General features: G+C 37.1%; 1 protein-coding gene across 6 annotated transcripts in view; it reads right to left on the bottom strand.

Moving 5' to 3' along the window:
• The window catches only part of asap2a (ArfGAP with SH3 domain, ankyrin repeat and PH domain 2a), a 93,283-nt gene that overhangs the window by 41,470 nt on the left and 25,293 nt on the right, over positions 1–26,520 (bottom strand). For 5 of the 6 annotated variants that reach the window (XR_010892471.1, XR_010892472.1, XM_067366569.1 and 2 more), the window contains exons 2-4: positions 20,559–20,631; positions 5,770–5,915; positions 4,909–4,983 (exon numbers count right to left, since the gene is read on the bottom strand). Coding sequence is in view for 4 of the 6 variants with exons in the window: in XM_067366569.1 (XP_067222670.1) it covers positions 4,909–4,983; positions 5,770–5,915; positions 20,559–20,631 (294 nt within the window). In the remaining 2 variants the exon portion in view is untranslated. Of the gene's footprint in view, positions 1–4,908; positions 4,984–5,769; positions 5,916–20,558; positions 20,632–20,799; positions 20,869–26,520 lie in introns of those variants that run through there. The other variant, XM_067366570.1, reaches the window with a different exon arrangement.

Raw genomic sequence — 26,520 nt, 5'->3', positions numbered from 1 at the left:
ACATGGTAATATTAAGATTGCATGAATGAACTTACTCAACAATTTCAACTTAAGAGCAATTAAATGTATGAGTACAAAATTTAAATCTGCCAGTTCTGCTTGCTTAAACTTTGAATTTCTTACATTCAAAATTTAATGTAATGGATTATCACTTTTTTTTGAGTTTTGAGTTTTGCCAACTTATTCGGGTTTACAGTGTACCTTAAAAATGTAGATTGGTGTAATTTGACAGTCTTAACATAGCGGCTAAGTTTATGCAGCTGGCCCCAGGTCTCATTTGCTGCTGTTTTTAAGACCATGGCTCATTACAAGAAAGATCTCAATCACAAAAAGGGCCACTTCAGGGATTCAGAGAATGAATGTTCAGCAATTCAGCCTCTGAAAAGGGACAGAGAGAGAAAGAGAGATGCACATTTCTGAAAGCCAGTGGGATTGAACACTATTTCGAGCTGCTTCATGTTGGTTTGACTGAACTTTAAATCATCATTCCTCACCACACAGCACCAGGATACATGTCTCTAACAAGCTGAGTCACAATGCCGTCACCTGGACTTTGAAACCGCAACATCTATCAGCCGGAGGGGTCTAAAAAAGCTCGAGTGGGTGGGTTTCACAGCTCAGCGGGCTTCAACGCTGACATCACTCCCTCTGAGGCCGACAAAACCGTCTACTCCAGCAAAGTCAATGGGACTGACTGAACAGAGGATGTGTCGTTCACAAACACACTGGAAGACAATAGACACAGCTGAGGAACAGACAGCACCATCATCAAGTTGAGAGGTTTTGGCATGATGTCAGTCCGTCTGTGCGTCTGTTTTATGAGGACTACAATTCCGCCTCCCTCAGCAATTCCGAAAACATGCAACTCAGGGTCAGGAACAGGGAACCTTGGGGTCAAGCTTTCTGACATATTACAAACCGTAACCATTTACATTAAGGTTGAATTCATTAAAAAGATGCATCTTGAACTAAAAGGGGTTTCTGCAGATTTTATGAAGGTCAATTTAAGACTTATTTTTAAGACCAAAGAAATTTAAGGAATAAACTGAAGAGAAACACTTCAGAGTTTGAAAATACAACAGATATTGGTTACTTTTTAATTAATTTCACCAAAAATAAAAAGCTTGAATTTTTATGCTCAAAACTACTACAATATGGAAATAACTTTTACTGTAACTTCTGATGCAAATGTAAAATTAAGTCTTGAAAAACTAAAAATTAAGTGAGTTTATGCTTAAAACAAGAACAAATAGCAGTCAAAACTTCTAAATTAAGTTGATTTTTCTGAAACCATTGGCAGATATTTGTTCTTAGTTTAGTCATTAACTCCATTTTGGCTCAATTTCACAGAAAACAAGACTTTATATCTTATGTTATTTTACATTTGAACTGAAATTTGGGGAAATTTGAACTGCGTTGCATAGATAAGATATCTCCGGAAGGGGGATTAGGGCTGTGTGGCGCAGTTTGAGGTGTCTTGGCAAAAAGGGAGATTGAAACTTTGTTTATCAGTTTGAAGTGCCTTAACAGGTAGCAGTCCTGTCCTGTTATTTTGAGTAATCAACTTAATAATTTGTATTTATGCTACAAATTATTAAGTTCCTCCAACTCAATGTAGCTTGGTGGTTGAAAATAAGTTCACTTGTTGTCATAACTTACAAAATAAATAAATAAATAAATAATGCAAACTGTTGATTTAAACTTGTTCAGATTTTTGTATTGGAAAACAGGACAAAAATAAGAATGCATGCAACATTTAATGCCATGAGCCTTCTGCTCTTATTTAAGACCGTTTTGAGGCCTTAATTTGTATAAGGGTGAATTAAGACTTTAAGACTTGCAGAAACCCTGGGGAACACTTTGAACAGCATTATTGTTAATTTATAAATATTTATACAGACTATGGATCCAAAGACGGGTAACAAAACAGATGACCTCGTAACGACACCAAAGACACTTCATTTCCAAGATCCATTTTCTGACGGGTTAATGAGGCACAGGGTCAGGTTAATGACTGGAATGATGGCCCAAGACAAGGCCTGTAATTTCTATCCATTAGCGGCAGTCCCCTACTGCGCTCCGAATCAAGCACAATGCTGACACAGACCGTTCTGAGACCATTAGCGTTCCATAACTGCAGGTTAAATGAAGCAGCTGCCGGTGTCCTCCCAATCACCTCTACAGGAAACTGACACAAAGCAGAAATTACATCTTCATCTGGGGTGGATTTATATGAGAATCTGATGCTTCAGCATGGGCTGAGGCCAGACTAGTTACTTATTTTAATTAATCATTTTAATCCAGTCAGTTCGCCAGAGTACGAAAATAGAAAGGTAACTGTAATCTTATTCCTCATAATTGCAACTTTATATCTTACATTTATTTTTTACAATTTCTTGTTATTGTGACTTAATAATTTCTTATATTAATAAATTTAATACAAATTGATAAAAAAAAAAATATATATATATATATATATAATTATATATATATATATATATATATATATATATATATATATATATATATATATATATATATATATATATATATATAAAATAACTATTACATTTATTTATTATATTATATTATAACTTACTTTTTGACAGCTTGTCATAATTGTGATTTTATATGAATAAATATATTACAAATAGTAAAATAATAAAATGTAATTTTATATACACATTGACAGCATTCAAATATTTATGTCAGTTTTAACAGACACCGCAAATTTCACATCAAAACATTTCGTCTTGGTGTGAACAGGCCTTCAGTATGAGAAATAGTTGCGAGAGGCAGTGATGTTGTGAATGCTACCTCAGATGGAGAGAAACGCTTAGGTCACTGTAAAGGTCCAAACACGTTAAAATAAGTCACTATTAAGGCCCAATTAAAGCCTATAGGAGTCTCACTGATTCAGTTAACCATCCTTTCATTTTTAACTACACATTTAAGGAATCACATCACCCAAGCAGAATGTCTTTTCAGCCCCATCGCAGAGAGAGAGAGAAGTCTCCAGGGAAACGAGACAGGGAGCAGAGTGAAGAGCCTCATTAGGAGTAAATCACATCAGATTCCCCCTAAGAGCTAACAAGACAGAGTCACATGGTGCAGAAAAGGTCAGGAGGTCACAGTGGACATTAATGAACTAAGGCGGCCTAAAACGACATTCTGAGAATCACTTCAGTATAGAGCTGCTACCAGCTGTCTTTCGCTCAAGCGTGTTCATGTGAGCATAAATAGACAGGGGTCTAAGACTGGTAATTGACTTTCCACCAGACACATTCAACCAACAGCGTTGGGGAACTTGTTTAAAAGTTGCATTGCTGATAAAAAAAAAAAGAAAACTTCCAGTGTCTGAGTTATCTTATTCTGAACCAACTGTGCCACAAATCGTCATGGTAATATCAAAGTAACATGGGATCTTTAGGGGAAATTTACAAAAGCCAGGGTGGAAGGATAGGATAGGATAGGATAGGATAGGATAGGATAGGATAGGATAGGATAGGATAGGATAGGATAGGATAGGATGGGATGGGATAGAAAATACGATAAGATAGGATGCAATACAATACGATACAATACGATAGGATACGATGGGATACTATGGGATGCGATGGGATGCGATGGGATGCGATGGGATGCGATGGGATACAATACGATAGGATACAATACGATAGGATAGTATAGCACAGGATACTATATGATACGATAGGATAAGATACGATGGGATACAATAGGATACAATGGGATACGATGGGATGCAAAACGATATGATAGTATAGGATACAATACGATAGGATCCAAAACGATAGGATAGGATAGGATGGGATGGGATGGGATGGGATAGAAAATACGATAAGATAGGATGCAATACAATACGATACAATACGATAGGATACGATGGGATACGATGGGATACGATGGGATACGATGGGATACGATGGGATGCGATGGGATGCGATGGGATGCGATGGGATACAATACGATAGGATACAATACGATAGGATACAATACGATAGGATACAATACGATAGGATACAATACGATAGGATAGTATAGGACAGGATACTATATGATACGATAGGATAAGATATGTTGGGATACAATAGGATACGATGGGATACGATGGGATGCAAAACGATATGATAGTATAGGATACAATACGATAGGATCCAAAACGATAGGATAGTATAGGACAGGATACTATATGATACGATAGGATAAGATACGATGGGATAGGTTAGGATATAATAGGATACATTACAATAGAATAGGATACACGACAGGATAGGATAGGCCACGATACTATACGATATGATACGATACAATATACAATACGATACGACAGGATACGATATCATATATGATATGATAGGATATGATATACGATAGGATACAACAGTATATGAAAGGATAGGATAGCATACAATATGGTATATGATAATATATGATACGATATACGATAAGATAGGATACAATACAATAGTATAGGATAGACAGGATATGATACGATAGGATACGATATACAATAGGATACAACAGTATACGATAGGATATAATAGGATACGATATGATATATGATATTATATATGTTATGATATACGATAGGATATGGTAGGATAAGATAGAATAGAATAGAATAGAATAGAATAGAATAGAATAGAATAGAATAGAATAGAATAGAATAACATATAAAATGCAAAAAAGTAACTTAAATTCTCCCAAAAGGCAATGTGATTTACTCATGAAACCCAAGACCTGCTTGCCAAGGAATATTATCCATCCATTGTGTATTGGCTGACTATCATGTGCCTGTAACACCTTGTGACAAGCACTAATCAATATGATGCTGATAAACTGCCAAAAAGAGAGAAAGCATTTATAGGCTTAAAGTAATGAACTTACCCCTTTAACCCCTTTCAGATCACCCTTCAGCAGACTGTCCAATGGGAAGGTAATGATGTTATTCATGTTCTGAAACTAGAGAGTGAAAGCACACCATTACACAAATGTCTGTCTTCCCAGCTGTGCAATTGTCTTTCTTATTACAGCAATCAGAGATAAACACACAAGATGGAGAGGAAACAAAACAGCAGGAGGAAATTTAGATGGTTTGAGTAGTATTCAAACAAACATGAAGTTAGGGGAATTATTCATTAAGTATGCAAAATTAAAATAAGAAAAAAATATTCCAAATCAAAAATTACAGAATGAATGATAAATGCCCAGAGGTCCAATCAGTTCACCCATAAATGAACATTCTGTCATTAATTACACACCCTCATGTCGTTCCACACCCGTAAGATCTTCGTTCATCTTTATAACACAAATTAAGATATTTTTGATGAAATCTGAGAGCTTTCTGACCTCCTTATAGATGGCAACGTCATAACCAATTTCAAGGCCAGAAAAGTAGTAAAGACATCATTAAAATAGTCCATGTGACAACAGTGGTTCAACCTTAATGTTATGAAGGGAAACAAAAACAAAACAAAAATAACAACTTTATTCAACAAATTCTTATGTCTTTACTACCTTTCTGGTCCTTGAAATTGGTTATGACGTTGCGGATTCCATCAAAAATATCTTAATTTGTGTTCCAAAGATGAACAAAGGTCTTACGGGTTTGGAACGACATGAGGGTGAGTGATTAATGACAGAAATGTCATTTTTGGTTGAATTAACCCTTTAAAAGCTGGTAGGTAAGATGTTTAAAACCCATTTGCTCTACATAAAATCACATAAACACAAAATAAATGTCCTCACCAGGTTCTTGAATAGGGCTGTGAGCTCCTTGGTGAAGACTGAGAACTTCAGGAATGCTGATCCCAGGTCAGGATCATCTCTGTACACACAGTTCTCTCCAAACTTCTCCAGAGCTTGAGTGTACTGCTCCTCGTTCTCCACATGAGCTACAAACAGAATGTCAATATAGTCTACATCAAAACCTAAATAATCCATAAGCGCTTTAAATGTGACTAATTTCATTAAATTATAAACAGCGACTAAATTCTAAGTAGACTTAGAATTGAATAATGAAAGTGAAGTTTATTAAGCTCTACACACACACATAAGCCTAACATTCTTCACAGTCGCAGTATCATGTGTTTTTCTTTCCTACTGTTGCTTTCTTTCCTCCAGATTGTGTCATCCTGTATTCCAGCATTATCAGTTACAGTCCACCTAATCACATCTACTTCGTACAACCACGGACACACAATATAGTCTATTTATTGTTTTAAGGAGTCTTTTCCACACTCCGTTCATTGTTATTGTATGGCGAGATAAAAAAAGACCCTGATAGAGCCTGATGGAAACTTAAATAAATACAAAAACCCAGAACTTAATTCCATCAAACTCCCAGTTGTCATCCTTTCCAGGGGCAAAGCATAAAAAATGGAAAACAAGTAAGCATGTAATTCACTTATGCAGTGATGTTGCAAACTCCCCATAGTTTGTCTGCAGGGAAAATGTGTAATTTACAAGTACAGACATGTCGTAAAATGTCAGGATACTAGTCAGTGTATAAGCCTGTTTGTAATCTACACCTGGAGCTTTTCGAGACTCCCTCGTGGATGACCGTCTTCCCACAACTAGTTAACATGTTTGTTCTTCCTCCAACAAAGACTGTCGCCAAGAATAGCCACACAGTATTATTATATAGTCAATGCCCTCTTATGAATAATTCATAACTGATTTGTTTTAGTGCAGCTTGCGATAGTTAGCTTGAGAGCTTTCTCTTTAGGTGACCTATTGTATCTCGATAGGAAGGACACAATGGGACAGGAAGTGAGGCAGTGGTACGCTATCACCCTAAAGCTAATCCAGAACTGTGGCCATGTGGAGACAACACAGCACAAAAACAAAAGGAAGACCTGTAGACGCACTCTAGCAGATCTGAGCACTCATGTGCTTGAGTAGACTTGGAGCACTGCCCAGGTCACAACAACAGGCATGGTAATTAGATACAGGCCAATAAGGATAATGGATATATGAAGGTCGTATGCTGAGGAGAATCTATTCAATTGAAACCACTTTCTTATACCTTACTGAGAAAGCTGGGATAGGGCACCTGTTTATGCTGTATATCCTTTGCCTATTCAGTTTGATGAATGGCTACACCTGCTTCAATAAATAAACACTTGATAAATACAAGTGAGACCACAAATGTGCAGTATAGGCATTAGTGAAAACTGCTAACTCCAGCTCAAACTCAGGGTGTCCAGACTCCTATTAGCTTTATATCTTGTGTAGTAGTCAGGAACTGAACATTAAAAAAAGCTCTTTTCCAAAAACTTGCTGACTCACTGTATACAGTAAAAATCGTCAGATATCATCTAAACCAACATCCTAACTAGGCATGTGACGGTAAATCAAATTTTCATGATAATTGCTGAAGCTTTTATCACGGTATACGGTATTATCACGGTATTAAAATAAGTTGCAAAAAAAGTGTCACAGTATAACAGGTTTAAGAACTCTTTTTCTTATAACAAAAAGATCTCTGAACATTTAAATACAATAATGCAGTACACAAAAAAATTAAGTAAAACATTTCAAACAGATTAAAATGCAAAGGAATTATAAAGAACAACACTATATAAGGTCTCATTAGTTAATACATTAAGATTGAGAATGAGTAATAGCTACATTTGTTACACAAGCAGGGGCGGACTGGCCATCGGGAGCACCGGGACATTTCCCGGTGGCCTGATGGTCATTCTGGCCTGCCGGCTGCCGCTGTGCTGTCGATCAGACTGACGTGCAATAGGCTGTATGCAACTGCGAATTAATTGACGCACTTATGAATCTACTAATCAGGCGATCGTGGAGTGAAAATGACACCACCACATGACCCAACATCAGCGAAGCACTGCCTAATTGGCTATATCCAGATGCAGGCTTTATCTTGAAAAATAGTGCAAAAAATGGAGCGTAAACGCAAAGGAGGAGCAGAGAGGGAACGCATAAAAAGGAGAAAAGCCCTGGCCACAGACGCAGCAAGTTGCTGCAAAATCCCAGCCATGTTCGCCGGTAAGGGAACAGGTCGGTCAGAATTACATTTACATAATATTTACCAGGGGTGGGGGAAAAAAATCGATCCGTTCGGTTCTCCACACTCGGTTCGGCACACGCTCGGACCGCTGTTCAACTTAAATCTGACGAAGCATCTGTAATATGGTTTAATATAAATAACACGTAAAACAATCAGGGTTCAGTTAATATATGTTTCTGTTGATGGATGAACATTCTGGGTTCCCAGACATTACAACAACATGAAAAAAATAAATAAAACCGTGGACAAACCATTCACTCTTGTTAAATACGAACACTGTATCAGTGCATTCTCTTAAAGTGACAGTCTTTATTTTAATTGAACAGCAACAACGAAGAAATCACTCACTGCTCTTGATTAAAAAGCTTTTGTAACTTTAATAAAGAATAATCTTTAATGTATAGTCCAAAATGCAATGCTGTTTTACATTATTACTTTATTCAATTTCTGTACCTAAAAACTAATGCTAGACCTCCCTAAAAAAAAAAACTGAAGTTAGTTTATTTTATTTGTATCTTTAATCTATTATATTTAATTGTGCTGTTTTTTGTAGTTAGAATATTCTAAATAATATGAGAAAATATATATATTTTTGAAAGTATAGTTTTTCCATAAATACATACAACGCCGTTGTAACAATGGTACCGAAACCGTGACTCTAAAACTATGAAACAAACCGAACCGTTTGTTTTGTGTTTGTGTTGTTTTTGTTTGTGTTTCTGATACTTTTGATATACTTGAGTTGAGCATTGGAAATATATAAAATATAAATATTTTAACATGTGAATATGTATCTTTTATTATCCCTTCTTAAAATGTGTAAGCCAATTTTATATTTGTCTTTGGTGTGGTAGTATAGATGGTCTATTCCTAGGGAGTTTTTGAGGGTTTATTTATTTATCCATTATTATTATGAATGGTAGTCTACCTGTTACATCAACTAACAGGGTTACCCTATAAGTTTAGCAGGCTGGTGGACACATGAATTTGGTGCAGCAGAGGTGGCCTGGGGTGGAGTCAAATTTCCGGCCTGATTTACTGTCCCAGTCCGCCACTGTACACAAGGTATTACTTTTTGTTACTGTTAGTTAAATACAACTGATCATTGTTAGTTTTAGCTCAGGTCCATTAAATAATAGATACAACTTTTGATTTTAGTAATGTTATTAAACATTAACTAAGAAATTAACATTAACTAAGATTAATAAATTCTTTCTAAGTATTTTTCATTGTCAGTTTGGTAACAATGAATTAACATGTTAACTAATTAAGCCTTATGTTACTGTGAACAATAACACACAATGTTAATCATTATAGGACATGTTGTAGTCCAGATTAAAATATAAAAATGTTTAAATTTGAAAATGAATAGCCTATTTAAGTCTTAAAGTATTTGGTGCTGTGATGAACAACATTGCGAACACAAAAAAACACAATGGCTACTTGAAGCATTTTAAATACTGTTCAGTAGTGCAACTCCTTTGTTTTCGGGTTTCCGGTGTAACCGCTATATTTCTGCTGTCCCATCAGTGCCCTCTGCTGTCAAAGAGTGAAGGTGCACTTTCATTAAGCACGTCTCCCTCACCCGTTCCACCATGTGCTTCTCATGCGTGTTGGGCTTGTTTACATGGGTCGCGTGTCCTTTTGACGCAGTATACAGCGGTGTTGCGATGCAGTTGATGGGGAAAGTATTCTTAAAATGTATTATAAAAATTTTAATAATTCGTAATAAATAATTATTCACAGTATTTTTTAAGTGCCCACGATAACAAAATCGTGCACATTCATTATCGTGATATATCGTATTACCGAAAATCGGCACGTCTAATCCTAACTGACACTGAAATGATCTGAGATGTTCAACATAGACAGAAATGTCTTAAACCCAAAATATACTTCATTTTAGCGTGTTTATAGGTGAACGTAGTCTTTAAAAGTATGCATTTGATGCATTCAACCATGTGCGAACAAAGGCGCTCGATGCGTGCGCACTAGAATGTTTCATATTTATCCATTGTCTGCCCCTCACACAATTGCTCTTCGATGTGGGCATCCGTTGTTGTTTTGATCAATAGTAGTTAGGGGTGTAACGGTACACGCATTCGTAACATAACATCACGGTACGGACGTCATGGTTCGGTGCATACAGTCACACAACGAATAGAGTCAGTCAAAGGTGATCCACACTCCAATCCAGAAGGGGGCACGCAAGGTAACGCAACGCTGTTTGCTACCAGTAAAAAGCGCAGAAGAAGAAGAGGAGACAATTGATCGATATGTACATGTAATCTCTCAATCAGAGCAAAAATATATTAATAAAACAGCTTGGGAATAATATCTCACGTAGAATTATATTTACCTCAGGCAAGTCATTTAGTGTGTACAGCATGTTAGTTTACTAGAGAAATGAACTCTAGAGGGGAACATTTCGTACATGCACTATATTATCATATTCATTATATTTAATGAATCTGTTAGTAATGTCTTGATTATTTAATGTATGTTTAAATAAATTTGCACTCAAAAACAATTATGTCCGGTCTTAAGGTTTCTATTTGAACAAGTTTTAACAAACAAATTAATAAACTGAATGTGATTCATATTTGTCAGTAATACGTAAATGGAACGGGTAAGATTTATGAAATTGTACACAACAAAACACCCATGTTAAATTAACACCAGTGTCCATGTGTATGCACACTACAGAGTTAAAGAACCAGTGAAGCAGTGTTGAAGTTAAGGAGATAATTAAAGGTGCCCTAGAACTTTTTATGTTGAGATTCACCTGTTTTCTGGAGGTCTTTTAAACAAATGATTTATATAAGGAGGAGGAAACAATGGAGTTTGAAACACACTGTATGTCTTTTCCATGTACTGAACTCTTGTTATTTAACTATGCTGATATAAATTCAATTTTTAATTCTAGGGCACCTTTAAGCATGATGATTGAGCATTAATGATGAACACCTGCTGTTAACAAGCAGAATCACTGAAGGAAAGAGAATCACAAGAAATTAGCTGTAGATAAAATACATTAAATCTCTCAAGATCTGATTAAACAACTCCACAGACAGCATTACCATATTCACATATTACCAGATTTATTTTATTTCTGTCATTTCTGTTTTAATGAAAAGGGTTTCATTTGAAGTCACCATGATGGAGATCAGCCGTGGCTTTAGTTGCTGCAACTTTGTGTTTTAAAAGCACATTTGTTATGGCAAGGAAAGCCAAGATAAAATGTGAATAATGAATTCTAAATCATTTGCACTCTGTTGTTAACTGTAACCTTTAATTTTATAGAAATGTGTAAGTAAGGGCTCCCTATATAGTTCATATAGTTTACAGCATTAGCTAATATAGATTTTTTTTTATCCTAATGTTAATTATAATTGAAATTATTTAAACACAGACACATTTGTTCAAAAAACCTTAGTTTAAAAAAAAAACACTTTTATGTTTAGTTCATTGTTTAGCTTTGGAGATCCGAAAAGTGTAGGGCACAAAAATAATTGTCATTAGTAACTCATTTATAGAGTTATTTTTATTTAAAAAAAAAAAAAAAAAAAAAAAAGTATATATTGATAATGATTAAACACTTCATTGCCAATCCTTTTATCCTTTGATTGAGGTGTGACAGATTCTGAGACCCTCTTGCAACTCTGTCTCTCTCCAGCCCTCTGTGACATTACCGTCTCGACAGACAACAAGAGGAAGGAGAGCAGTGGAAGAGTGTCTGATTATGAGCTGTGAAGACCTGTTCCTTCAAACCACCAGCTGCTTCAGAGTGACTCATCTCATCTCATTACAGGCCTGCAGACTTTCCTGACTTCATATCCTCATTTCCCATTGATAAAGCCAGTGCCATTGCATTCTACAAATTTTTCACTAAAGAATGTTTTCAACATACCCGGTGAATACTTAAACCGGTTAAAGTTTGACATTCACAGCAGGGCTCTTCACATGCAGCTGATGCCGGCGCTAATGTTTTGACAATAAATCTCCAGGCCCGGCGGTGTGTGTACAGCCTCAACACAGGCTGTGTTTGGCCTTCAAACATCCCATCTTGCTTTCTGTCGCAGTGGCCGACTGTGCATTTGGATCTGGCTTTTGTTTTTAAAGCGACATACGAGCTCTGCACATCTTCTGCACATCTGCAATGACAAAACTTTGGCTTTGGTGTCCTTCCTTATGGTAACTGAACCCTAGCTGGCAGCTTTCCGCACTGTGGCTGTCTGAATGAGCTTTAGGGGAAACAGAATGACTGCTTCATTAGCTTTTTTCAGGGTCACCTTCAAAAAAAGTCACACAAAAATATACAAGTTAGGGCAATGACTTGGGTGTTTAGTTTCTAAAACATCATTACACAAATACTGTTGCATACGATTGACTATTCTGACGGTTTCTGGCTACCCACTCGCTAAATTTATTATGTGGTTTCAGACAGTCAGCCCTGTAACCACAGGCACGATTGGAGTGGAGGAGGGTTTGTTTCATGTGACTAATGCTTGAGTCATTTAAACACCTGTGTATATTGCATCTGGTTTAAAGGGTTAGAAAAATCCCCCGTCATAAGTCATAATCTACTCCTAGAGTTTATCTAGAACAAGCTTTTCGATGCTATAAATTAGGGGTGTAGTGGTACATGCAATCAGACGAATACAGTCAGAATACAGTCGATTCTCATTTCAATCCAGAAGGGGGCGTACGTGGTAATACAGCGCTGTTTGCTAACCACCACAACAGGAAAAAGAGCTGAAGAAGAACAGCGCATACACGAATGACTTGAGCGCTTGAAAACAAAGTCCACTATATAGTGCGTATGTGTCAAATGCGTCTTTCTGCGCTCATGGACAAAGGAGAATACTTTGAAAGGCTTGAGCACTCTGTACGCGAAACAGAGCGGAACGCGGAAAATTAAGTATAGTTGGGTTGGACTTTAGCTTTTAAATTTTGTACCTGATTGTGACCAAATACCTTTTGATTTTAGCAGATTCATTCAGGAACAAAACAAGTGACCATCTTTATAAGTGAGTCACTGAATCATTCCTTCAACCGATTCATTCAAAAACAGCGATTCAATCAGGAACAAAAAAGTGATTAACAGCATCTGAAATCACATAGTGAGCAGTAAAAAAAAAATACATTCTCTATAGTAGGCATGTGTGTAGTATAACTGCAGCCCAGACATACTAAATCCACTATGCTGGCAATGACATGTGACCTACAGTGACAGTTGGTATTCGCTTTGGATACTTCTTTGTGAATATTAAAGATTCGGACATACTACTCTTCACGCAAACTGCTTTCCGCATTCTATATATATTATAGAAGTACACTGTTTTACACACAGCTACTGTCTTTAAAGGGTTAGTTCACCCAAAAATTCAAAATTCTGTCATTTATTACTTACCCTCATGCCGTTCCACACCTGTAAGACTTTCTTTAATCTTTGGAAAACAAATTAAGATATTTTAGTTGAAATCCGATGGCTCCGTGAGGCCTTCATAGGGAGCAATGACATTTCCTCTCTCAAGATCCATTAATGCACTAAAAACATATTTAAATCAGTTCATGTGAGTACAGTGGTTCAATATTAATATTATAAAGCAACGAGCATATTTTTGGTGCACCAAAACAAACAAACAAATAATGACATTTTTAGTTATGGAAACACTGCTTCATGAAGCATCGGAGAATAAATTAATCAGTGTATCGAATCATGATTCGATGCTTCCTGTTTTGAAATCGGCCATCGCTAAATAAGTCGTTATTTTGTTTGTTTTTTTGGTGCACCAAAAATGTACTCATCACTTTATAATATTAATATTGAACCACTGTACTCACATGAACCGATTTAAATATGTTTTTAGTACCTTTATGGATCTTGAGAGAGGAAGTTTCATTGCTCCCTATGGAGGCCTCACGGAGCCATCGGATTTCAACTAAAATATCTTAATTTGCGTTCTGAAAATGAACGAAGGTCTTACAGGTGTGGAATGGCATGAGGGTGAGTAATTAATGACAGAATTTTCATTTTTGCTATTTTACTAACCCTTTAAGAGTGAGTCACTGAATCAATCAATCACTCAATTGGTTTGTTCAAAAACACTTATTCATTCAGGAATGAAAAACCACTACTGTGTTGCTCTGAGATGTGCAATGGTTTATTCTGCTGTAGCTTCATTTGCAGCTAATTTTTGTCAGAGCAAAAATTGAAAATATGGGGCCCTATTTTAACGATCTAAACGCAAAGTGTAAAGCGCACTGCGCAGGTGCACTCAGGGCGTGTCCAAATCCACTTTTGCTATTTTAAACGGAAAAACGGTCCATGCGCCGGGGCGCATTTTTGAAATGGGTTGTCCCTATTCTCTTAATGAGTAATGGGCGTAACGTTCAATAAACCAATCAGAGTGTCATCTCCCATTCCCTTTAAGAGCGAGATGCGCTCGCGCCATGGCGGATTGCTATTTACATGGCGGAATTTGTTGGCGGAAAAGCTGAACGCTTTTCAAGCGAAGAAAGCGATCTGAGTTCATCATTATAAGTAGTAATAGACTGAATTGAAAATAGGTAGCCTAATTCTAATACACGCAATGACTATTCATCATTACATTTTTATATTTATGTAGCCTACACAATAATATTCTTTTAAACTGTAATCCTTTTGTTTTTAATATTTGGCATGTTTGTGTGATGCGCATCCCTGTGTGTAATAAGCAAAGTCGACACGCACTGTGGACGCGCCCAGAGGCGCAGTTTCTACCAACGCGCTCTAACAAAAAAAATATTGCGCCATTGACTTTAGACTTTAGACCAGGTTTGAGTTGGTCTATGGCGCAGTCTATTTTCAGCTCCTTAAAATAGCAATGCGCCGCCAATGCGCCTGAACACACCTCTTTTTTAGACCAGCATGCCCATGGGCGCACTAACTGGCGCAAATGCATTTACTAATTTAAGGACGTGGCGCTGAACGGGAAAACGCGAACGGCGCCGGACGCAAACTAGCAAACACACTTGCGCTGCACCTTGCATCGCATTGCGCCAGGTGTTTTATAGGGCCCATAGTGTCTAAAGTGCAAGTGTGGTAACTCAATATTAATGATATTTAGAGCAATGGTATTCTTGCTTGTTTAATAGTGACTAAATAGTGACAATGGTCGTAAACACACTCAGAATGCTTCAGAAACCTTGTTAGTTGTGATTTAGTGAAGGTTTTTTTTCAGGCCTTGCTCTTCTAAATGATCCTCTACACACCAGTGGGCACAACAGTCCTCCTCTAGTGACATCACTAGACAACTGTTACTGTAACTCCTGATGCCAGCTCAAGGCTTCATTATTGGCAAAACCCTCCAACAGGCCTCAGGCTCCAACCAGACATGGTAAAGATGCTCCAGTTCTGTCAGCGTCTCTCTCTCTCTCTTACTTCCTCCTTCACTTTCTTCCATCCTCTCTGGGCAGCCTGCAGCTTGCTGGCTGCGAAAGACTATGATCGTCATGCATAAATAACCCAGCATTGTTAGACAGAAGTGTTTGTTTCTTGAGCTGAAGTGAGAACACTCATGTGTCAGGAGTGAGAGTTGATCACTTTAACCTAGCTAAAGACACAGTGGCAGCTTATTTATTAAAAGTCTTTTGGTGAATGAAACAGCATGTGAAGTTAATATCTACCTCGATATTATATTATATTATAGAATTTTATCCAAATTGTGATAAAGCTGTCTTTGCTTAACCACGGTCTTTGAATGATATGAAGAGCAGAAAATGAGTTTTACCTTTTAACTTTTAACTTAAAATAGTGCTAAAATAGAAGCATGTATCTTGTTTTTTTAAACTGGCACATTGTCATCCTGTGATCATTGCAGCATCTGCTGAGACAATGATAATTTCAAGAGGATTCAAAATCCCAGCAGTGAATTCCACACTCCATCAGTGATTTTAGCACACTGTCACTGTTCTCTCCAGGTGTGAATCAGACCTATTTCTGCACCTCTGCATGTGACCCAGCAGTTCAGTGTGCTCTGATGAGGAGATTTGTCTCTCCCGCATCAACATTGAGAGATTTACTTCCCGGGCTGTCTGGCCTTTCTAAAGCCAGCTAAGAACAGATGCCCTGTTCCTCGTTGATAACAGAATGCGTTAAGAGCAGAGAAATTAATCAAACTCACCATGGGTCACCAGCCTGTGAGCAGACATAGAGTCTCTGATTTATTACTGTGGAAGAACATGACGTTCTTATGAAGGATTATGAAATATGGCTTCTCTAATGAATAACCAGTTTTAATTGATTTAAAGGGGAGTTGCTATGGTTGTTGTTTTTTTTGCACTAAAGTGAGTGGTTTTTGCTATGCAATAGGTTGTTTTATTTTATTTATTTATTTATTTTTTATTATTATATTATAAATGTAGTATGTTGTTGCACTTGTAGCATTTAAAAGGGACCTATTATGCCCCTTTTACAAGATGTAATAAATTTCTTTGGTGTCCCCAGAATGTATCAGTGAAGTTTGAGCTCAAAATACCCCACAGATCATTATAGATTGTCAAATTTGCCCTTATTTGGGTGCGAGCAAAAACACGCTGTTTTTGTGCGTTTCTTTAAATGCAAATGAGCTGCTGCTCCCCTCCCGCTTTCCAGAAGAGGGCGGAGCTTTAACAGCTCACGCTTCGGTTTCTCAACAACAAAACAGGAGAATCTCACGCAGCCAAAATGAGGATTGTCAGTAACGGTGTTCAGCCTTACATTGTTCAAACCGGAGTCAACACTGATGGAGAGACTCAGGAAGAAGTTACAACTTTTAGAATGAAACTGGATGTTTCTGAATGGTTAGTGGATAAATCTCATTGTAGTCCCTACCAGCTGTTTGTTGTAGTCCTTAAAAAGTGATTTCTGTAAAAGAAAATATCTTTGCATTGAACTTTGAGCACCGTAACTTTTCATTACACACTAACTAAAGTTTAAAAAGGGAAATCATATTCAAGGACCTGTTTAAATACAACAGACTTTAGTTTTTTTTTTTTTTTTTTTTTTTAGACAAATTAGTATAGAATATTAATATCATCCATTTTTATATGATAATATTGTGATGCCCAAATAAACTTGCAGTATTTAAAACAACTGATTTTAGTTTTTAGCTTTTTAATATTATTTTTATTGATTTGTATTTGCCTAAATATACTTGTAGCACTTAAAGCATAAAAATCTGATATGCAAATATGGTACGGATATTAAATGGACAGGTGTGTTTAGATAATTAAAATGCAAATAAGAAAAAAGAATGAGGTTTGCAAATTAGTTTCAACGATCGAATGTGAATTTGCGTAATCAAATGAGATTACCAGATCCTGCCAGAATGAAACGGCACAAAAGCACCGATTCCCGCAAACAGGAAACAATAACGAAGCCACAGCTCTGGGAATCCCATCAGCATGTACGGGTGACAGATAGACACAAAGTGAGTGTCCTGGCACAGCTGTCCCCTGGGGTGTGGGAGACAGCTGTCCAGCCTGAACAGAGCCAGCAGTGTTCCTGAAAAAGTGTCGATCAGCAGAGTTAGCCCTGCGTTCTCGTCTGGGCCTCCTTGTGCAGTTGAAACAAATTCAGTGTGTGAATGATCTGTGTTGTCATAGGCAGAGACAGGCGGCACAATGGAGAGCTGCTCAACCTCAGTACCGGCAGCCAGTACAAAGAACAGCCCTTCAGTACACGCTGATAACTGGAGCCATTCAATCAAGCATCACTCGGAAACACTCCAAAACACTAATTATATTCCAGGAAGAGCGCAACTCATGAAAGAGATCTCCGGTGGGTCAGTGTGAAGATAACACCCTGTCAGCAACATAAATTTAACACCGTATCCAAAGCAGACACGACTTGATAAAATTTTTTTGGCTCATGTTAATGAGTTTTAGTTCACAGCAATAATGTTTTGTTTGGCATCATATGGAATAGCCCCACTCATAGTGAAATCTCATTGTTCTGAAGTCCCTGAATAAATTATCATCCCATTGACTGTGATTTTGTCATTTCACACATTTCCACTTTCACTGAAGTAAGAAACTTGATGCTGTGAAACTCATAATATTTGATTCTAATCTTCCTCATTCAGTCATGTTTGATGTGTAATATTAAGATCAGTAATTCGGTTCAATGAGTTTGTAGTGTGGGCGGGGCTACTGTTGGAACTTTCATTGGTTGTTGCTACATTGTATTTATATAAAGTTTCAACATCTTTGACACACCACCAACCGGTACAGTCACTGAAAACGGCCAATTCTCATTGAAAACAAATTACTTTTGGTCAATAAACGATTGTTTTTAGCAGCAAAGCTCGACCGCTATAGTCAAGTCAAGTCAAGTCACCTTTATTTATATAGCACTTTTTACAATGCAGATTGTGTCAAAGCAGCTTTACATTGATAACTGGTACATAATTTGGCTGCACAGCAGCTCTTAAAGAATAGTGTCAATGCAGGCAGATCAGAAGCACTGTTGAATAAATGTCAAGAATACTACTGAATATCAAATGTCAAGTGTCCCCAACTAAGCAAGCCAAAGGCGACAGTGGCAAAGAACACAAACTATACACATGAAAACACTGCTTGTGCAAACAAATTTAAAATGTCAAGTCATTTTAAATAATAAATAGACAAGACGCGAGACTGGGAGATTTTTGCACAGTATTTCTTTAGGAATCCTCAATCACAAAATGTATGTGGCTATGTGTGACCTCCTAACTGAACACAGAAATAACTGTATAAAATAACAAAAATAAATAAAAACAATTTTCTTGGTCTTATTAAGTGCAAACAATAAGTGCAACCATAATCAAAGTACTAATCAAAGTGCAAACAGAGACCAGAGCTAAGAGGTGATTACAACTGTCCAGCCTCGAGACGCGCATCAGAGAGCTCGCGTTTTACTTTCGCTTTTGAATTCATGATCACGCTTACTCTGTGTATAGGGAGCTGCGGTGTTGAGTGTGCATACTACAAGATAAGACATTTATCGGATGCTTGCAAAGGTGTAAAGTACTTGAGTAAATGCAATTAGTTACTGTACTTAAGTATCTTTTTGGCTACTTTGTAGTTGTACTGAGTATCAAAGATATTGGCAACTTTTACTCTCTACTTTACTACAGTTTTGAGCAAGTAAATGTACTTTTTACTCCACTACATTTGTGATGAGAAATGCAATTAGAAACTGAAGGTACTACATCTTGTGTGCTTTGACTTTACTCACCCAAACTTGTCTACAAGGCTACTTTAGTACAAGGATGTAGTACAACAAGGATGTGAGTGCATTAGCAGGTAGTTGCTGATCGCAGATGTTTTATTTATTAGATGAGGAAATGACTGCAGCTGGTGATGAGGCTCAAACCAGCACATACAGTAGACTTTGACCATTTAATTTTACTTAACATCGTTTTATTTATCCACTATATTGACAAGACTTTTTTGAAGGATATTGGTTTACTTATGACCTTTCTGTGCACTTGAGCTGTAGATGTTTAAGACGTTGTTGTGTCGACCTTGATTTATTGCAACATTGAGGTGTTCAGTTTTATTTTGATTTTAGAAAATAAACTTAATTTCTCATCTTACAAATCAATTGTTTCCAATTTAAACTGGCAGGTCTCTCAGGACTAGTGGATCTCTAAGCCTACATTCAGCATGAGTAAAATACTCAAGTACTGTTAAAATCAGATACTTTTACTCAAGTTGTATTGTAATTGGTTACTTGTAACTTGTAATGGAGTCATTTTTGATGTAAGGTATCTGTACTTTTGCTCAAGTATGGTTTTCAGGTACTCTTTACACCTCTGCGCAACGAATCCTCCGCCATGGTCTTGTCAGTCATCTCACCTTACTCTCGTCACATAATCAGTGAACTGTGATTCCTGCTGCACTCTGTGCAACTCTGGATGAGTAGAGTAGATGTTTACAATAGTTTACAATTGACTCGACCATTATCCAACTGTATTAAATGGTTTTTATTTCTATAAAAAAAGCAAAACGACAGCGGAGGCGGTGCCACTGTGGACACCCTAATGTAATGTAAACAAAGCGGTGGCATATTCTATGGTAATTTCACCCTCACGCTTTGCATGGAGATTTCACCTTGACGAGAAATCTCTTCACATTTTAAATATCACAAGATCTCATCACACCCCTAATACATTGTATCAGGACTCTCCTCTTCAAATATCACTTTGCACTTAAAGAACCCATAGAGACACTGAACATCTTTGACAATGAATGGAAATCAAATCAAACTAGCACCTACACTCAGTTCTATTCTAAAGGACAAACTCTGTTAATCAGCATGATCAACATATCATGTATCAAAAGTGTCACCTATAGATAAAACATTCCTTGTATCAGATGTGCTCCAGAGATTTCCTGACTGTAATCCAATCAGACTGCGGCCACATCATGAGACAGGCTGAGATGATGAATGACAGACAGCCAAGGCAGTGAAGAGGCTGAGATCACTTACCCAGACCGGAGGCGTAAATGGCCTTAACTGACTTCTTCATCTTGTAAAGGACACTGCGGTCCACATCCAGAGCCTAAACACAGACACAGAAAGAGAGACAGATGTAATATGTGAATCCCAAACCCTTTAGGGCAGTAATACAGATGCACATTAACATCGCCACTCCTGTACCACAAACATTTATCAAAGACCCTTAATTATCTTTAGGTCACACTCGAATATAAATCTCACATATACACACCCGTGCCAAATGGTGTGTGTGTGTGTACATGGGAAGCAGTCCCTGCTGTCTTCAGTCTGCAGGTGATTCATTATTCAAAAGCAAGCTCCTAAAAATACTCAAACAATCCCTGCTCAGCAGGAGCAGCGGAAGTCTGCATGCAGGCCTGCACAGCTGAACCTGTACACTTTCACGAAAGAAAACTCCCCGGGAGCACCGTAGGACAACACACACACACACACACAAACCAATATAACAGTCAGAAAGAGTGTATAGCATAAGCAAGAAACTAACATGCTTCAAAGCCTAAATCTGAGCCAGAGTGTTGTTGTTATAGTACAGTTACTTTTGATAACTCTATTTCACACTGCAATTAACCCCGGGTTATCATCATTCTAAACCCTGCTTTTAACACCTGGTAAATGACCGGGTTAAAGTTTAGAAGCGGGGTCAGCACCGCTTTTTACCTGGGGTTATAAAACACCGGACCAGGGTTAGAACTGCTTTTGCGATGTTAACCCTGCATTACATGTACAAACGTGTACAGTGTTAAACGATACTAGCTTATGAAAAAATTTTTGAATGACCCAGGGTTAACTATTTCAAGTGTGAAAAGCCCTTACTGGATTCAATTTGATGCAATTCGATTTATTTGTGTCTATATTGGTTACAATGTAAATGTTGATTACTGCACCCAAAAAAATAAAACATTGGTTCAAAAAAAAAATAAAAAAAATTTATATATATATATATATGTATATGTTAACGTTTTCCACTAGAATTTTTAACTTAAGCCAATTGGGAGAATGACATTAATTCAAAGCAATATTTTGAGTTGATCCAACATAATGTTTTAAGTAAGGTGAAGACATCTTGTCACCATGATGGTAAATCTCCAAAAACCCACATTAACAGAAACTCTTCTAAATTAGCATAGCAAAACACTAATTACTGCTAAATCTCCCTTACCATTAATCTTGTACAAAAAACATTATATAACACTTAATTTTACTCTACCTTTCAAGTGCCATGGGCAAAGCATGATGGGAAATATAAATCCCAGCCCAGTTTCACTTAACTTAAATCTAAATTAAAAGAAGTGTTCATACAACTCAAAACAATGAAACAGATTGTATTTTACATAAACAGAACTTAAAATTTAATAAATTTTTGATTATCTGAAAATGTTAAACTATGACAAGTCATGATGGTATATCGAATCAATAGTAATCATTTGTGTGTCATCCAAGCTCAATAAAATACCAATTACAAGTAAAAAGTCTAACAGCATTTCAGAACTTGATTTTTTTTATTTCACAACAATATATATATTTTTTTTAAGTAATGACTAAAGGTCCCCTGAATTAGTTTTTAGAGTGTGTACAACTCAATAGAAAGATTATTTTGGGCATATAAAATTGTATTATTTCTTTAGTTACATCTTGTTAATTTTCCATCCTTTTCACACTATTTATATTTGCTCTGCAATGGCTTAAAAGTGTGAAAGAAACCAAAACATAATTGAGACGTTTTCCACCACATTGTTTGGAACTTAATTATATTTATTTTATTTTATTTTGCCTCAATATAAGGAAACTTAACCAACAACCAACCTATTGAGTAAATCCAGGTCATTTTTCTCTTCATAGAAATTAATATCTCTACGCTATCAGAGACACTATATTATTATTAATATTTTATAGTCATATTGATGTATAAATCACAACATTTTTGGTACATCAAATTGAATATCCCCACAAACAAGCATAGAAAACTTGGAACTTTTTTTTTTAAATTAACCACATTTTTGCATTTTAAATTTTAATCGGAAGGGGAAAATAAACACACACAGCAACAACACTCAAGAAGAGTATAAATCATAAGATTCATTAGATTTTATAAAGTATAAAGATTTTATAGAGTGTAAATCATAAGATTCATTAGATTTTTCCCCAAATCGTGCAGCCCTAATGGTAACCATTCAGTATCACTGTAATATGTCAGATTGGTATATTAGCATGACCAAAAAAAAATAAAAAATCTGCATCAAGCATTAAAAAAGAGAAATAGCATATCAACATAATAGTTCCTCAATTAAAGCAACTCATTTCAGATTTGGTCAACTGATCATGTATCCACTTCCTTCACCTCTCAATACCTCTACTCTGCTTATAAAGCCTCAAACCTCCAGACAAATCTATCGAAACACCGACCCCGACACGTCTGTCGTTTGGCCCCGTTCACAAGAGCATCCGACTGCCCCAGAATGGAAGAATGTAAATCCTGCTTTTATTAAAAATGCTGTGTAATATTTATTTTCCAAATATATCATAGGGAAGCTTTCCAGATGCTCGTCTAGCGGCTGTCCGTGTTTTATTTAGCTGAGTGTTCAGTTTCAGAGCGGTAGGTAGACTCTAGACTGACAATGCTTTTGCTCGTGAGTGAGCAGGACCGTGAACCACCAAAACCAAGACGCCTGACGAAGCAAAATGAAACCTTACTGAGAAAACAGGAGAGTTATTAATAAACCAAATTATTAAGTAAAAATAGAAAGAAATTCACCACATTATTTCATGAAACCACTACCGCTTTAGAAACCAGAAACCAGAATCAGACAAAGTCTTTTATATCATTTCTTATATTTATCTTTGTGAGAAAGCAGAAAAACAATGATATTTTTAATAAATATCAATAGCGTTATTGAAGGAGTGGACAAGATGTGACCAACACTTGAACTTGACTTGAGTCAAAAAGGGAAGCAGTCTCATTTTAGGCATTAGAACTCGGCGTCCTATTGGGTAAAAAAAAAACTCATTCAAATTTCACTCCACAGTGTGTCTTTGTTTCACGCACAAAGATCTACTATACAACTGCCTTTCATTGAAGTGACATGAGAATTGTTGGAGAAACAGGACTTCATTACAGCGTTCATATGTGGATTACTTGTATAAGGTACTACTCCCAGTGACTAGTTACTGTATCTAGGCTCTTATACTGCCTTACAGACTATGCATTTCCCTTTTATGTGCAGAAAGAGATGCATTAGAGTGATGTGCAGTAAAATCTGACAGACTGATCAAGTATCTCTCTGTAATCTGAAACCACCATCAGCCTCCATTTATGTTCATCTCTACAGGCCCTTTTCTCCTTCACTTAATCTCATTTTACTGGCCTTTATCTTCATCTGTAAGTAAAGCACTCAGCCCTGGACAAACTGAGACAGTGTTTTAATGAAAGCACATCTCGGAAGGAGATCTGACAATATATTTCTTCAGCTACCCCTTCAAATGAATCTTGAAGGGAATTTACAAAGGCATGAATCTCTTTCCACTGCTCATGAAGAGCATATAATGGGTTAACCTCACCCAAGTGCTGTTATGACAACATGGTGGCATTTTTTCATCTACATCTTTCAACATTAATCTTCGTCGGTTTTAATTTAAATCAGTGAGGCACTAAATGAGGTCCTTGAAAGAATGCAGAGAGCAGAACTGAATTAGTCTCAGCCTCAGACGTCACACCCACAGACAGTTGGCTGACCGTCTGATGCATTAGGCACACAAAATGGGAAACACTTCAGGAGTTTCGAACTCAAGATGTGTGTGTTGCGTTCTTTAACAATCTACCTGGAAACAAAGCTGTTCAGCCCCTCACTGGAAGAGGAAAGCTGTCCTGTTTACAACTGTGACAATGAGCGCTTATCAGAATCAACTAAACACTGGATTTTCAAAAGTATGTGAAGTTTGGAGCGCCATTGTTGCAGTAAACTTGCTTGAATGCACGTTCTTGATGCATGGTCTGTTATCATAAGCCGCATTTCAACCGCAGGAACTTTCCCCAAGAACTAGGGACTTTGGGGTGCTTCTCAGTGTGTTTCGACCGCAGGGACCAGTGTCTAAATGAAGGTCCGGGTAAAAATTTCCCCCTCAGCAAGTCCCTGCTCATGAGGTAGTAATTTTTCAAAGTTCAGGAATTTTCAGAGGTGGGACATAGGCGCATTGTGTGTGCAGTAAGAGTTGTTTGCTATTCAAATCAACAATGGAGTTTAAAATATACGACTAATGGACCGACGACGTGGTTCAGGCTTTATTAAGCTAATATGCAGAGGACGAAATGCAGCGGTAACTGGAAAGTCCTACGTCACCGGACTGATGTTCACGTTACTTTAGACCGCAATGGAAACGTAGACAGCTACAGGTCTTGGGGGAAAAAAGTTCCTGGGACAAAATGTTCCTCTGTAATTTCCATGGACACATGGCTATAGGCACATCGACTTTAAATTTAATGCCCCTAAACATGACGTGGAACAAAACGAACTGTTATTGTTTGCTTTACATGTCGGTCAGACATCCTCTTGGCCAGTTCTTGGCCAATGCACGCTGCTATGGAGTCCAGACCTTCTGCCGTTAGTCTAGAGCAGGGGTGGCTAACGTCAGTCCTGGAGAGCCACAGTTCTGCAGAGTTCAGCTCCAACCCTAATCAAACACACCTGAAAAAGCTAATCAAGGTCTAAAGGGTTGCTAGAAAGCTATAGACAGCTGAGTTATCATCAGGGTTGGAGCTAAACTCTACTCTCTCTAAAGTTCACCACCCCTACTGGTCTAGACACTAGAGACTGAACAGGCTAAGTGTCAAACATGAAACTTCTTCAGTCAACATTAGCAGAGAACGAAGAGAGACTCACCAAATATGTCAACATTTGTGCGATACTTTCATTATGTCGAAACACATTCGGACAGGCTCCTCTGTAAGAGTGTTTGAGTGTTAAATAAGCATGCAGGGACCGACAAGATGTTGTGTTAGTGTTTCTGACAGTGTGAAATGAATTACACACCTGCCACATGCTCACTTTCATCTGTGAAAATACCTCACTTCATCTGAAACTGAAAACGGGGTCCACTGTAAGGGTTGTACATTTCTGAAATTGTTAATTTAAGCCACATGACACGTGAGCACCCACATTTACATATGCCTATTCAGATTTACATATCAACACCTATTCAGTCATCCAACTGGTAGACAATCAAAAACGTTTAGCCCGATTTTCACATACAACTGGTCTGTTCAGATCAATGCATTCAGAATGAAAATGCAAATTCACTCTCTGACAGTATATGGCACTTATAAAAAAGCAGAAATACCCCGGTTACCCCCCTTTGCTATTCGGGACAAAAACAGCACTTGTGTGATATTGTGCTTGTTACCTTGTGATATTGCTTAACTATATATATCATGATATAAATATGAGACAAAAACTCATACAGAGGCATTTTTGCCCCAATTTCTTGAATTTTAGAGTCATTCTAACTGAATTCTATAGGCTAAATCATGCAGTGAGTGGTTGACCTGCTTCTTGTTCATCCCCAATCAACTGTATGAAATATAATATGAACTACATAGTTCTGGTAACGTAGGTAAAAGCATTATTTTTCCCCATAACTAATCAAATTAATGTGTTAAATCTAGTTCTAACATTTAACATTAAGCACAAAAGGTAAGAGGGATGTTGAAAATCATCCTGAAATTACGAATTTGATTTGGTCCAAGAAATCTTGACTAAAATTGTAAGTGAACTTCAGGTGAAAAACAGAGCAGAATATGACCTCTGTAATGTAAATAGACTGTTATTAATTCTTTTTTCTTCTCTCTGCTTTCAAAAGAGCAACAGTGTCACAACGTCATCTTTGATTTCACTCAGGTGATAATGGGCGACACGGCATCTGCCACAGAAATGAGACATTC

The sequence above is a fragment of the Chanodichthys erythropterus genome, chromosome 18, assembly GCF_024489055.1.
Source record: "Chanodichthys erythropterus isolate Z2021 chromosome 18, ASM2448905v1, whole genome shotgun sequence".
Lineage (NCBI taxonomy): Eukaryota > Metazoa > Chordata > Actinopteri > Cypriniformes > Xenocyprididae > Chanodichthys > Chanodichthys erythropterus.
This window is presented reverse-complemented; position numbering and strand designations above follow the sequence as displayed.